This window comes from Maylandia zebra, linkage group LG20 (genome assembly GCF_041146795.1).
Source record: "Maylandia zebra isolate NMK-2024a linkage group LG20, Mzebra_GT3a, whole genome shotgun sequence".
Taxonomy (NCBI): Eukaryota; Metazoa; Chordata; class Actinopteri; order Cichliformes; family Cichlidae; genus Maylandia; species Maylandia zebra.
Genome location: NC_135186.1, coordinates 10,291,803 through 10,306,698, shown reverse-complemented (window position 1 = coordinate 10,306,698; position 14,896 = coordinate 10,291,803). Strand labels below are relative to the sequence as shown.

Sequence of the window (14,896 nt, the reverse complement as noted above, 5' to 3'; positions counted from 1 at the left end):
CGATACGAGAAACGTCTTCAGTTCTAAGAGCAATTGATGGAGAGTCCAAGATTTTTAAATCCTATTGGGAGTGTCCCTAAGAAGGTCATGGACCCCTGATTAATCCTATGCCTAATCACATGAGCGAAGGTGTGAAAATGGGTGTGGGTCACAATCAGCCAAGGTTTTGGGTGAAACCTAGCCCCACCCTATCATATTATTTACTTAGGTCAAATGGCCCAGGATGTGAGTGGGTGTTAAAGCGTCTGGCGAGGGATCTCAAATCTGGATTATAGATGGCAGACAGTTGGTGCCGTAAGCCACCCCCTCTGTTCAAAGATGGTCGCTCACAATGGCCATTCACACCTGTGTTCTCTGTCCAAAATGTGAACATTGGCATCTTGACAGGGCAAGACTTAGACTAAGTCTTAGAAAACCACTTCTAATTAAAAGCAACAAGCAGAATAGATTTGTGTGGGCTGAAAAACACAAGGAATAGACATTAGACCAGTGGAAATCTGTGCTTTGGTCTGATGAGTCCAAATTTGATATCTCTGGTTCCACCTGCCATGTCAAAAAAGGTGAACAGTTGGTCTCTACATGCATGGTTCCCACCGTGAAGCATGGAGGAGGAGGTGTGGGGGTGCTTTGTTGGTGGCACTGTTGTGGATTTATTCAAAATCGAAGGCACACTGCAGCGGTATGCCACCCCATCACATTTTGTGTTTAGTTGGACCATCATTTATTTTTCAACAGGACAATGACCCCAAACACACCTCCAGGTTCTGTAAGGGCTATTTGACCAAGAATGAGAGTGATGGAGTGCTGTGCCAGATCTCCTGGCCTCCTCAGTCACCTGATCTAAACCCTGTCGAGATGGTTTGGGATGAGAAGAACCGCAGAGTGAAGGCAAAAGGGCCAACAGGTGCCCAGCATCTCTGGGAACTCCTCCAAGACTGTTGGAAAACCATTTCAGGTGACAACCTCATGAGGCTCATCGAGAGAATGGCAAAGCAGTAATCAAAGCAAAGGGTGGCTATTTTGAAGAATCTAAAATATAAAACATGTTTTGAGTTATTTTGCACTTTTTTGTTTACTACATAATTCTAAATATGTTCATTCATAGTTTTGATGCCTTCAATAAGAATCTGCAATGTAAAAATAAAGAAAAAGCATTTAATGAGAAGATGTGTCCAAGCTTTTGACAAGCAGAGTATATAAATTATTAAAATATATATTTAATTCATAAAATATGAAAATGTGAATATCAATCTGTGCAAGCCTCTTTGTGGTCCACGAGGGGGCAGCAGCACTTTCGCGCTGCAACAAATGAAGCAGTAGAAGAAGAATTTAGCCAGGCTACTGTTCCCGTTGTTTACATTGCAAAATGTGAAACTGAAGTTGTGTGGGCTGGAGGTGGAGACGAACTGAAAAGGTTTCGGGAATGTAAGCTGCTGCGCTGTAGTCCGCCAGGAAATGGACGAGATAAGGTGAGCAGCTTAATTCGTGCATTTAACTGTAAAAGTTACTTTTTATTTCTCTCTCTGTTAGTCACCGAGCTTTTGTGTCGTGATAAAATGTAATCAGACAGCTGGTACATGTACACCTTATTATCTCGTTATAACCGGACACACCCATTAACATCAATAAACGGGTTATTTATTGTTATTTATAACTGTGAGTCTTCATCTGACAAGCTTTATATGGAGTCTGAGCTAATGTAGAGGCTTTATGGTTCAACAAGTCTTCTGTATGTGGAGGACTGAACCTGGCACGGACGACTGTAACCTCTGTAGAAATATGAATAAAGTCATATTTATGCAAGCCAAATAAAACAAAGACAAACGACCAGAGGAACAAAACAGGAAAGACACATTAATGCTTAAAACGTATTTTGCATTCAGTCTTTTTAGTTGCCCCAACTAAGGGGCACGATTCATGTTCAGGTAAATTACTAGTTTTGCAATCCTCAACTGTAGAAATTCTTGGTAAGTCACGTGGTTATGATCAACTGTCTACAAGATGGTGTTTCTAGACAGTTTCCCAACCAATGGAGTAATTTCACCTGGCTGGGAAATATCTGTCTTTGTATTAACTGTTTAAGAACCTATATAAGCAGTAACAATAAGGACTTCTGCATTTTTATCTGTATATTTTTAATTGGGACAATGTAAGTACTTAAATATAAAATATTTCTTCAGCACCTTTCAAGATAAAACCAAATGCAAATCTAAAAAATTTTTCGCTGCATTTTGTAAGCAACCCTTGAGTTTACAGATCTGAAGCTCAGAGGGAGAGACTTCCAGAGTCTGGGGGCCACTGCTGCAAAAGCTCTGCCTCGTATAGTTTTCAGCCTGGTATGATGCACAACCAGTTGGCCCTGATGACATGACCTCAAGGCCCTGCTGGGGATGCATGAATGTAAACTGAAATGTAAAAGGAGAAAAGTTAGACAGATGTATTAAAGAGAAACAAGATAAAACCACCTCAGTGCTGGCAATTCTGGTTATCGATTGGCCATCTTTTTAACTGATATTTAAAAATATTGTATGTATTCTGTGTAGTTTGGTTTTCTATTTACCCTAATAGTATGGTAATGACTAAAAGGTGGAGGATCCAAATTATGTGAAAATTTATAACACATGTTTAACACATGAATATTTGTCTTATTTATAAATTTTCACATAATTTGGATACTTGGATTTTCAAAGCCACGTAAGCTGTGCTTCTGTAAAATTAAACAGTAGTGATAACAATAATGCTATTCTATTAAATATTTCCAATCTTCTGTTATATAAAGACTGTAATAGTTTTAAAGTATTAAAGCCAGACTGTGACCGTGTAGTAATACAATAATTAATATCAATTAAGAAATCACGGATGTTTGGTAGAACATTTCAGTTTCATTATTACTGTATGCATATATAACAACATCATCAGCAAAAAGTATTAGCTCCAGAACAAGCCAATCAATATCACGACAAAGCATGTTATAGACACGCCGGTCCACTGTGTCCATTTCAAATTTTCTTCTTCAAAATGTGAAAAGCACATGCATGCACAAGTTGCAGTGGGAGATAATACATTTAAATCCAAGGGGTGTGTTTGTCGTCTCCTGGGGTCCCTTTTTATAGACCTCAGCATTTGCTGAAGTAAGGTGCTGCAAACATATTTATTTTATGATCCGGTCGTCTGATAAGAAAACCTTTGATATTTTGTAGGAGGAAATGCACAAGTAGACACAGCTTTCACTGTGACACCGAGCAATCATTAATGTTGTTATCGAAACCAGTGACACATTCAAATGTTTGCTGTGATAAATATCTGTTATGTTTGTCTCCTCTGTGGGATGTTTTCTGTATTTGAATGTGCAGCATGTAACAGGAAGAAGGATCCCGGCTTATTTAGAGTTTCTCTTTTTATCAGTGAGCAGTGCTTTTTTTAAGTTTAGTGACCTGAATGAATATCATCTTCTGCAGTTATGTAAAATTTGTTTACTTTCTCAGTCCTCTGTTGGGCAACCAGCCACATGGCTCGGACCTTCCGTCTCCGAACCTGAGGCCGAGACACCAGGAACTGATCCTGACACCATGTGGCCCGGTGAGATACTGGTGCTGCCGTGCCGGGAAGCGAAGCACATGTTTTCATTCCTGTCGTGCTTTGATTGTGATTTTTTTTGTTGTTGTTGTGGCTATCACAGGTTGTCTCACATTCTTTGTCCTTTCCATGCTGTTGCAGATAAAGCGCTGGTCGGAGCTGCCGCGCCTGCTGCAGGTCTATTTCTGCTTCGCCATACTGTCTCTGCTGGCGCTGCTCGGCCTCACCGTGTCCAGCCTCTACAAGCAGCACACGGACACGGACGTGTCCGATGAGGACAACTTCACTGTGTCGCTGATCCAGCTAGTTGGAATAGGTGAGTTTGTTGAGGGCAAGAAAAAAAAAGACATTTGCAGCATTCATCATCACCCCCACCGCCTCCTTTTAAAAAGCAGAAGTTCTTCTGTTGCAATCATATGATGAAAACTTCAGTGGAAGGAGCCAGTTCCAGTGGCTTATGTGTTCAGTGAGGATTTATGTCAACTGAGCTAGCTTTATTTCCTCATAGCTCAGGTTTACAGCTCGCTGAAGCATTTCCCATAAAAATGACTTGAGCTGCACTCTCTACCTGCCCTGTAGAGATTTGAGGAAATGGTGACTTTTGCTTAACCTCCTATGACCTTTCATCCACATATGTGGACATCACATTTTGGGTTATTTAGACCACAATACTCAATTTTGCTCTACAAGGGCCTGATATCCACTTACAAGGACATTATACTGCTACTGGTCTATCAAAATTTTAAACGAATATCCTCATATGTGGCTCTCATTTTTCTTAGAAACAAAAATCAGGTTAAAAAACATCAGGTAATTCTTTGTTTTTACTTTCATCAGGTCCGAATCAGCACAAATATCAAAGAGAAATTAAAAATACATGCTGTGGAAGAGTTTGGGTCTTAGGAGGTTAAAGTCGCTTTCGAAGCGTCATTTCCAACAAACACTGGGATGCTGTGAAAAACCGAAATAAAAGCAAAATGCAATGATTAGCAAATAAATTGTGGAGCTTAGTGCAGAGTAAACGTTACCTCTGAGGAGATGTTTGATGAACAGAGTAGCAAAGTAACTGATTTTGTTCATGATCATTAACATTTTTTACACAGAGCTTCATTAAAAGCTTTGTATCGTATACTTATATCCTTAAGCTATATGATTGAGAAACGGTGTGCACACACAGTACAAATACTTCATCTTTATTCAAAGTGCTTGTCCTGCATGTGAGCTCTGCCTGTTGTCTGGCCCCTGCAGTGTTCTGCATCTACTACATCATCCGCGGCGTGCTGCAGGAAAACCGACAGGAGCTGGTGGCGTTCGTGCTCAGCGTGCTGGTAGTGATGATTCGGTCGGTGGTCAACTTCTCCGTGCTGGGTACGAAAGGCCAACAGGAGCTGCTGGTGAGGAGTTTGGAGGGAATCGTGAATATTTCTCGTGCAAAAAGCAAATAGAACTTTGACTGATTTGGATTTGCAGAACAAAACCAGAAAAGATACTAATGTTAATATGAGCAATGTGAGAAAATGTAAAAAAAAACAACACGGTAAAACATCTTTAGCACGACAGAAGTATATTAAACTTCAAGATATTCCATAAGTCCTGCGTGACTGACCGATGGCTGCAAAAATGAGACAGTTGTTGTAGTTTTCGCTCTGTACACCACCACAGTGGATTTTAAATCAAACAGTTAACATGCCTGTGATTGAAGTGCAGACTTCATTCAGCTTTCTTTTCACAAAATATTTAATTAACTGTAAGAAATTACAGCCAGTTTTATACAGTTTTCTATTTTAAGAGGCCCAGCAGTGATTGGACAAACAAACATAATTTGAGATATATATGTTTTATGTCTTTTGACTTCCTGAAGTCTGAACCCACGAGCATCACCAAATGCAGATGTTCTTCCCAGTCTTCACTGCAGCTCCCTCCCATTGCTAGTTGCTGTGAGTCTCTTTGCCTTCAGTTTTGTTTTCAGTAACCGAAAACGTGCTCGGAGAGAGCTGTTCCAGCCAAGCACGCTGGGTTGAGATCAGGTGACTGACTTGTTCATTCAATAATGTCTCGTTTCTTTTCCTTGAGAAACTCTTGGGTTGATTTAGCAGTTTTGCAGCATTTGGTTGAATCTCAGCAGAGAGCACAGCCCTGTACACTTTTCCATTAATCGTACTCCTTGTGTCAGTAGTCATCAATAAACAGAAATACATGCCCACACTATGTTTGACAGGTAATTTGGTACGCTTCAGATCATAAGTGGTTTCTCTCCTTCTCCACACTTTTCTCTTCCCATCATATTTTCATCTGTCCAAAGTGTCTTTTAGATGTTTTCTTGCAACGTCTAATCTCACTTTCTTATTCTAGAGTGTAACCAGTGGTTTGCACTTTTCACAGTGATATCTTCTTGAGCGTGTGGCTTGCTTTGAGGTTATGAAGTTATTTTTAAACTCTAAGGAAAAATTTGCGATCATCCACTCTAGTTGTCTTCGGTGGTTGCTCAGAGTTAGCCCGATTGTTGATTAGGACACACCAAACGTTTTTGCTGTTTTTCTGAAAGCTTCCTTTGATTTTTCAGCCTAAAGATGGCCTCCTTCTGCTCCTATCAACTAGGCCTGTGCGATATGATGAGATATATCGGATGACGATATGAAAACATCTGTCAAATTATACGTTATTGTTTGTTTTGTGGTGTTGCAAAATACACTGTTTACAGCAATGTGTCTGTGAAGGTTCTCAGTCATCCAGGTCATCGTAGTCAAAGGAGCTTGCAAAGAAAAGCGTCTGGACTTCTTTAAGTTACTTGAAGACGTTTCACCTCTCATCCGAGAAGCTTCTTCAGTTCTAAGGTCAAATGGTGGAGAGTCCCAGATATAAACCTAGTGGGAGTATCCCCCCACAGAGGGACAAAAGGAACCCCTGATGATCCTCTAATCGCCTGAGCCAAGGTGTGAAACTGGGTGTGGGTCCCAATCAGCCAGAGTTTCGGGTGAGTTCATTGTGAAACCTGGCCCCACCTTATCATGCGAATTCCTGAGATCAGATGGCCCAGGATGTGAGTGGGCGTTAAGGCGTCTGGGAAGGGATCTCAAAACTGGATTATAGATGGCAGAGAGTTGGTGTCGTAAACCACCGCCTGTGTTCAACGATGGTCGCTCACAGTGGACATAGATGGCTTCTTTCACTCCTCTTTCAAACCATCTGTCCTCTCTGTCCAAAATGTGAACATTGGCATCCTCGAAAGAGTGTCCTTTATCCTTAAGATGCAGATGGACTGCTGAGTCTTGTCCTGTGGAGGTGGCTCTTCTGTGTTGTGCCATGCGCTTGTGAAGTGGCTGTTTGGTCTCTCCAATGTAGAGGTCTGGGCATTCCTCGCTGCACTGTACAGCATACACCACATTGTTAAGTCTGTGTTTTGGCGTTTTGTCTTTCGGGTGAACCAGTTTTTGCCTGAGCGTGTTGCTGGGTCTGAAATGCACCGGGATGTCATGCTTGGAGAAAACTCTCCTGACTCTCCTCAGAAACGTCTTGTTTACAGCAATATTTTTTCATCGTTTTGATGGTCACTGTAGTGGCTATATTCATTTCTTAAAGTTCTCTCTTTCTCTTATATTTTATATAACCACACTAAGGATGGACGGACAAGCACCTGTTTTTATGCGTTGTGGTTAGCAACAACGTAAAACTATCGCGTGTCCGCTTGTTTATGTTCCATATAAACCTTTTACAATAAAGCTCAAGATCCTGTTGAGACTTTTCAAAATAAACTGAATCACGTGAAAGAGCAGATTATTTACGGATGAGAAGTAAAAAAGAGCCGCCAGGTGCTAAAATATAAACCTTAGACTCAAATGTTAGAACAGGCTTTTCCCCGCAGCACGCCGTGTAATAAATACTCACAAAGAAAACAGCGGCCGTTACAACTCATGTCTAAAAATGTATAGTTTCATGCATCGGTTAAAACACTAGACTCCAGCTACATGACGCGCAGCTGTAAACACTGCCCACAAGACGAGCTGCCCGAGATTCACAGAATTTACAGAACATGTTACATTTTTGTGATTTATATCGTTATCGGGACGATAGAATTCTTATATCGGGATATGAGATTTTGGTCATATCGCACAGCCCTAGTATAGCCAGTAAAAATGAGGCAGAATACGTTAGCTCCAAACAGAAGGACTGTTCAAAACAAATCGAGGACCTTATTCCTAAATGAGGGGCTACCCCTGTAGCACGGACATGGTTTGGTTATGAAAGTATGACACGGACCAGAAAACTGTACTATGCAAATTCTGCCGCAAACCAGTCCCCAGCACAGACTCAACCACGACAAACCTCGACTACTACGCAAGAATCACGAGAAAGAGTGTGAAGAGAGCTTATGGATGAGAAGCAAAAAATAGCCGTCAGCTGCTCTAAATAAACCTTAGACTCAAACGTTAGAACAGGCTTTTCCTCGCAGCAGTTTCATGCATCGGTCAAAACACTCGACTCCAGGTACACCACTCCCAGCTGAAAACACTTGACACAAGTGGGGTTGCCAGAGATTCACAGAATATACAGAAAAAGCCCTATTTTGTGATATATATGTATATATGTTCTCAGGATGAGAAATGTCTTTTATCGGGATATGAGATTTTGGTCATATCAACATGCTTTCAGGCCTCATATTGAGAGATTTCCACAGGGAAATTCACCAAACACAAGTTAAACACTTGGAATGAACTCCTGGGCCCTATTTCAGGAAGCCGGTTTAGTGCAAACTCTGAGTAAGTATACCCTGAGTTAACGAAAACTCTGGGTTTTCGGTTTCACAAAGCGAGTTTAGATTAATTCTGAGTGAGTTACTATGACGACACACTCCGTGAAGCTAACCTGCCCCCTAGCAGGTTTACTTCAACTAACCTTGACTGTCTCCGCCTCTTTGTCAGAAACCTGACTGTAGGAAGTGTCAGACATGGCGTGCTCCTTCCTTGAAGAGCCAGTAGATGTTGAAGCCCAAATTCTCCGCAGAGCTCTCCGCCGGGAGAGAGTGATCAGAGCGCGTTTGGACATTTTATCATTTCCTGATGATTTCCTGTGTGAACGTTACCGTTTTTCAGCACAATCTATAATTTATTTGAATAACATCCTCAGGCCTAATATTGCTCATGTGACACATCGCGGACATTCTCTCAGTTCTGTACATATTACTTGTATTGCACTTCGGTTTTTTGCAAACGGGAGCTTTCTGTATAATATTGGTGACGCTGAGCACGTTTCCAAGGCTACCGTCTGTCGGGCAGTCAGGAATGTTACAGTTGCACTGAAACGTCTCCTGTACTCGTCTGTGGTGTTCCCCGGTCATAGACCCACAAGATTCATCAAAGAGGGATGTCACAAAATTGCAGGTAGCAGGATGAACAAAACTTAATTCATGATGTGGTGATACTTGAACTACTACTTAAATTTTACATTTATTTCCAGGGTTCCCAGGCGTGATTGGCTGTATAGATGGTACTCACATTCCAGTCATTGCTCCTTCAGTAAATGAAGGAGACTATGTGAACAGGAAGTCTTTCCACAGCATTAATGTACAGGTACATAGTTCCCTGTAGCATTTCAAACTAACAAATCATTTCATTATAGTAATGGATGCTAATTTGTGTTCTCTGCACTGTGAAGATCATATGTGATGCTGCCAACATTATCACAAATGTGGAAGCCAACTGCTCAGCCTCTGTGAGTGGTGGTGGTGGAGGACCCCCACCTGTTTTTCGGGCCTCCGCTTTTTTTCTGTTGGCTATAACGGGCCACATTTGAGCATACAGAGTAAGCAAATATGTACTTGTAATGTGCTCAGATAATTTCAATAAGTGCTTACAGAGGGGAAATTAATGTAGCCTCTAACTGCAATTGATTTACATGGGACAAACAGACCAAGCACTATGGCTCATAATACAATTACACCTTACCTGTTTGGACTATATTTTTATATTTCATTTTTACTTGCTGCCAGGAACGTTTGGGGCCTGTTGGGTTGCACCTGCGCTCAAATCACATCACGAAATAAAATGTATGAAATAAAAAATAAAATAAAATATAATAAAATAACGTGTTAAATGGATGGAAATCCCTAGATCAATGTTTAAATTAACACTCACGCATTGACTCTGTCGGCTATGTTTTGCCATGCATGCTCACTTTCTTTTGCAGCTGAGGCTGTGTTACTTTTTTTCCGCAAAATTTGCATGTTATCGGCATATGCTGCCATCAGAATTTCGGCCTCAAGCGCTGTAAGATACATTGACCGCGCCTTCTTTCCCTCCGTCTCCATGGTGACTCGCTTAATCTGTGCTCCACTAATCAGGGCTTTATGTATCCTCGTGCGCGCCCTTAACTCGGGGTTAAAGCAACTCCGCGTTGATTGAACTAATTGTTATCAGCCTTTCTGAAACCGAATATTCCGAGTTGGACAGTTCGGGGTTACTCAACCCTGAGTATCGTTTTTCACTCTGAGTTTTCTAAACCGGCTTCCTGAAATAGGGCCCAGAGCTTTTATCTGCTCAGTTTAATTTTCCAGGTAGTTTTGACTCCTTCAATTAAAGCTGAAAGTCTGCTCTTCAAACATGCTTGATTGGACAATTTAAAATCCACTGCCATGGTGTACAAAAGAAAAAGGAAATCAAATTTGTGCCGTCATCCAAAATCCTTCTGGACCCGACTGTGTATACGTCAGCTCTGAATAGTGTCATCGTTGCTTCCTCCTGCTGCTGTTAAGACACGAAAGGAAACAAAATAAACAAAACAGGTGTCAGCAGGCATCGTGAACGATTACTTCCCGTTTAGATGATTCTCAGTTCCACCACTTGATGTCACTGTGACTGTATGTGTGAATGAGTGATCCAACGAGTGAATGTTGAGACTACATGTTGATGGTTATTGCTGTGTGTTGGTGTTTGCTGAACATACATAAAAGCTAAGGTGGTAAACCTGTTACAGCTCCACCAGTGTTCTGTTTAAAAGCATGCAAAGCCCCAGGAAGAGCAGTTCATATCACAGACAGTCTACATGCAGCTGAGTGTTGAGTTACTGAATAATGCCACATTTCTGCAAACTGAACCATCTTTTTTACTGGCGGGTGACTGATATGAATGATAGAGAATAATTTGATGTAATAACTGCCTTTAATTTTTCACCGTGCACAAACCTGAAGCACAAACTGAGTGAACAGCGGCGATCTGTTTGTGTGGCAGGTGCGTTTCGTGTGCATCGTCACCCTGGGCGTCGTGCACATCTTTTGCACCACGCTGCTCATCCGGAGACCGAACATGATGGCGTTCCGTGTGGGCGGAGCCTTGGAGTGCCTTCAAGAGCAGTATTTCCTGCTAAACCTGTGTTTCTCCATGGTGACCTTTGACCTGCAGGCTCAGGTACACGCACGTTCTCCTTTTGTTTTTTACAGTGGAAATTTTTGGCATTTCACGCGCGCAGCATGTCGCCCTGCACGTGCTCCTCGTCATATGCTTTTTTCCTTGGTGTTCAGCGTCCAACAGTGAGGTGAGTTTGTTTTTAACAGAGCTGATGAGCGGCTTCGTGACGTTGTGCTGTTGGTGTGACCTTTTCAGTTGTGCCTGTGTGCCCTGATCTTAACAACGAGCCTGGCGGCGACTGGTGCCAACAACATAATCGTGGGTGTCGGAGTGTTCTGGGCCATCCTGACTACAGTTGTGGGCGCTGTTGCGGTGAGACCTTTTTATACATCCTCTGGTCACACCAGAGAGTCACAAGCGACAATAAACCAAAAAGGACAAGAAACATAGATGCACTTTAAACAGTCACAAGCTGAAGAGCAGCCAATTGTAACCACTTGTTTTTGTTTTTTAGGTTTTAAAGGAAAAGAAAGTTTTGGTTTGGATCTTTATGGCGCAGAACGTTCCTCAGGTGGCATTCTTTGTGTATCTGATGTACACGGTAGGCTGAGATTTCCCTCATTTATTCAGATATTTTATTTAACTACACATTTTGTTGTTCCGTTTGTGTGAGTGTGCTTTATGAAGTGAGTCTTCCTAATAATAATCCTGCTTAGGAATGACTGTCCCAAAGTACGTCACACAACTCGCACTTCAAATATGACCGACCGGTGCCTTTGTTGGGGGCTATCTTTCTATTGAGGATCAATACACATTTTATCATATCTGTGAGAATTTATAATTTGAAAATTGTGCCAGTGTGACTCAGTGATGAGTTTTTTGGGACAATGTGGAAAATGTAAATAAAAACCAAATCCAATGACTTGCAAATCTCATGAACTTTATTTACAATAAAACAGGAAAGTTTGGACCTGGACAGCAAAAGTCTGTAAAAGTAAGTGGCACTAAAAAGAAACAGCTGGAGGAACATTTTGAAACTAATTAGGTTAATTTTCAACAGGTCAGTAACTTGATTGGGTATAAAAAGATATTCTTAGCGAGGCAGCGTTTCTCAGGAGTAAAGATGTGCAAAGAAATTGTATCTACAAGTTATTAAACAATTTCAGAATAATTTTCTGCTATGTAAAATTGTAAAGATTTGGAACATCTCACATCTACGGAACATAAAATCATCAAAATATTCAAAGAATTTGGAGAAATCTCTGTGCGCAAGGGACAAGGACTAAATCTTCGTCCGTCAGGCAGCACTGCATTAGAAACAGGTGCGATGCTAGCATGGAAATCACTGCAGGGGCTCAGGAGCAATTACAGAAAACTGTGAACACATCCACAAATGTGAACTTGATCCAGAAGGGCCACTATCTTCTCCTCGCCAAAGCTCATTTAAAATGGACTTATGCTCCCATCAAGGCAAGAGATTTTTCAGGGAAGGCCTTGGATATTTCAGCATAGTAGAAGAGTCTGGGTGCGGTAGTGACTTTCCTGCAGTCCAGGTTGTTCCCCAGTTTGGTACACGATGAAATAAAAAAATACAACTAAAAAGACCCACAACTGTGGAGGTGTTGTTAAAAGAAGAGGGGATGCTGTAGAGTAAAACACGGCTCTGTCCCAGCGATTTTAAGACGTGTCGCTGCTGTCAAATTCAAAATGATTTCATTTTCTCAGTTCAAACATCAAATATGATTTTTCTATTATGGGATTACGAGATTTGCAAATCACTGGATGTTTTTTAATTTACATTTTACACACTATCCAAAATTTGTTGGTGCTGGGCTGTAAAAGTCCTTGTAGTTTCATAGACTGTATATATCAGATGGCAGAGCCACTGATGTCACCTGTTAGTTTGCTGGATACCTTTTTGAAGCCTCAAGGTTCAAATCTGGACATGACAATCAATGGATGATAGTAGATGTAAAGCTTGGGTAGCGGAGTGCACTGTATTATTAAATGGGATGCTAACATGGCTAGCATAACAGGTGACATCTTATACAGTCTTTCTGTCACTACGAAAGTCACTCAAAGCAGAGATTTCCTTTCACAGTGAGTCCTGCACAGCAACACAGTGGAAACAGCTATAAACCTTTTTTATTCCAAGACTTCAAATCCGTTTATTTGTGCTGTGAAGTTGGGCATTTGCTCATCAGGGAGTGATGTAGGTGCAGTAATAAATGCAGTTAGCGTAGCACTTGAATAGTTACTTTCCAGTGTTTTTCAGTATTTCCAGTAAACCCCCCAAAAAGCACTTTCTGACACGATTGCTGCTCACATCACAGAGGACAGCGCCTCTGTGATGTGAGGATGACGCCGCATGTTGTCGTTCCCTTCTTTGGCTGAGCCGTGCACTCAGATACAGGCGCCTGCGGGGAAACAATGATTTTGCTTTAATCGCAGGTGGCAGAGAAATGGTTCCAGGACACTACGTACACAGTGGAGGCAGCTGCTATAACCGGGGCTTTGATTTCACTGGTGATCAAAGTGGTTTTATTCTGGGGCCTCATCAGACTGGTACACAGCTTTGGACAAGGCCTGAGAGAGAGAAGTGAGTTTACTGCTTCAGTCCCTTAAGAGTTACTTTGAGCACAACACTAAACACACACTGCATCTGCAGAACACCGAGTTAGCAGTTTCTGTTTCTTCCTAAATACCCTGAATTTGTTTGTTCGAGATGTTGATTGTAAGAAAACCAGAGTTTTCCTGAATCTGCCAAACTTGAGCATCAGAATACTGAAACCCTTGTTTTTTATTGCTCTTCACAGTGTTTGCACATAACAGGTGATAAAACATCAGGACCAAGGAAACAGCTGCACGCTGTGGGCTTAAAGCACCGTGCTGCTGACCGCGAAGCTCACATTTGTATTCAGCATCAAGTGTGCCAAAATCATCACTCAGCATTGTTTTATTTTTCCATGTTCTGTATACTGTAAGAATGTTAATGTGTTTCTGGCTTCAGCGGCGTCCCTGTTTACAGAATTTAAATGAATTCTCAGGGGGTTTTTGGGGGGTTTTTTTTTTAATTTTTTATTTCAGTCAACAACAACAACACCAACAGATTATAATTTTACATAAAAGTACTCAAACAGTAACCGAAAAAGGAATCTGATCATATCAGATGTTTGCATCTGATATGATCAGTCTGTACCTGAATACGTGCATGCATCATGACGTGCGATGCAGCTCTCTGTATTTAAGTCCTCACTATCCAGGTTGTGCCAACACTTTTATATTAGTGCATTACGTGTATTAGCTAAGCATGGCTCACTGAGTCTATGAGCTCCATTGTTTTTACCCCTGCTGAGCGTACGCTCTGTCGCTCTCTGTGGCACGACTAAAATATTTCCTTTGAATGTCGCCACGCAGGTAGATTGTTCTGGTATCCTGTCAACATGCGTTTGTAAACCAGCTTCATATAATCGTTTTTACACCAATATGCATTTTAACACCTAAATCGAGTTTTGTAGCGTTGCCAACATCCTCCACTTTTTAAAAAATGTGATTTCTTCCTGTAAATTGTATTCACAGTTATGACTGATTTAAGTTTGCTTTTTAAAATTAGAAATGTGTAAATTAACTCGTGCAGTCGACCACCACGACTAGCCGTGTTTTTATTGACATATTTTTTAAACTGTCTGCTGCACTTTCATGCGCTCCTGTTTTTTTCATCCAAAGTTCTTAATAAAGTATTTTAACAAAAACTTTGACATTTTGATTTACTGATCTTTTTGGGACATGCAGCTCTGTGAAAGTCTCGATCCACTCCTCATATTTTGCTTTCAGTGAGCCAGACGTTGTTGTACTTCTCCAAAGGGAGAGAGTGTGTAATCCTTCTGTTTGTCCGTCTGTTCGTTAGCAGTGTATCGCCCAGTTTTCAATATATCATTTTCAAATTTTGTGTGATGGTACATACCAATAACAGCTCGAGC

At 41.3% G+C, this 14,896-nt stretch overlaps 1 protein-coding gene across 1 annotated transcript; it reads left to right on the top strand.

The window, feature by feature from the left end:
* The first annotated feature begins 1,324 nt into the window (after window positions 1-1,324).
* Window positions 1,325-14,671, top strand: LOC101481914 (uncharacterized). The gene is made up of 9 exons (XM_004570945.4): window positions 1,325-1,469; window positions 3,486-3,579; window positions 3,718-3,892; window positions 4,825-4,970; window positions 10,800-10,976; window positions 11,172-11,288; window positions 11,431-11,517; window positions 13,368-13,515; window positions 13,733-14,671. Exons 1-9 carry the CDS (start codon window positions 1,456-1,458, stop codon window positions 13,750-13,752), a joined length of 978 nt encoding a protein of 325 aa, XP_004571002.1. The 5' UTR covers window positions 1,325-1,455; the 3' UTR covers window positions 13,753-14,671.
* The last annotated feature ends 225 nt before the right edge of the window (window positions 14,672-14,896 follow it).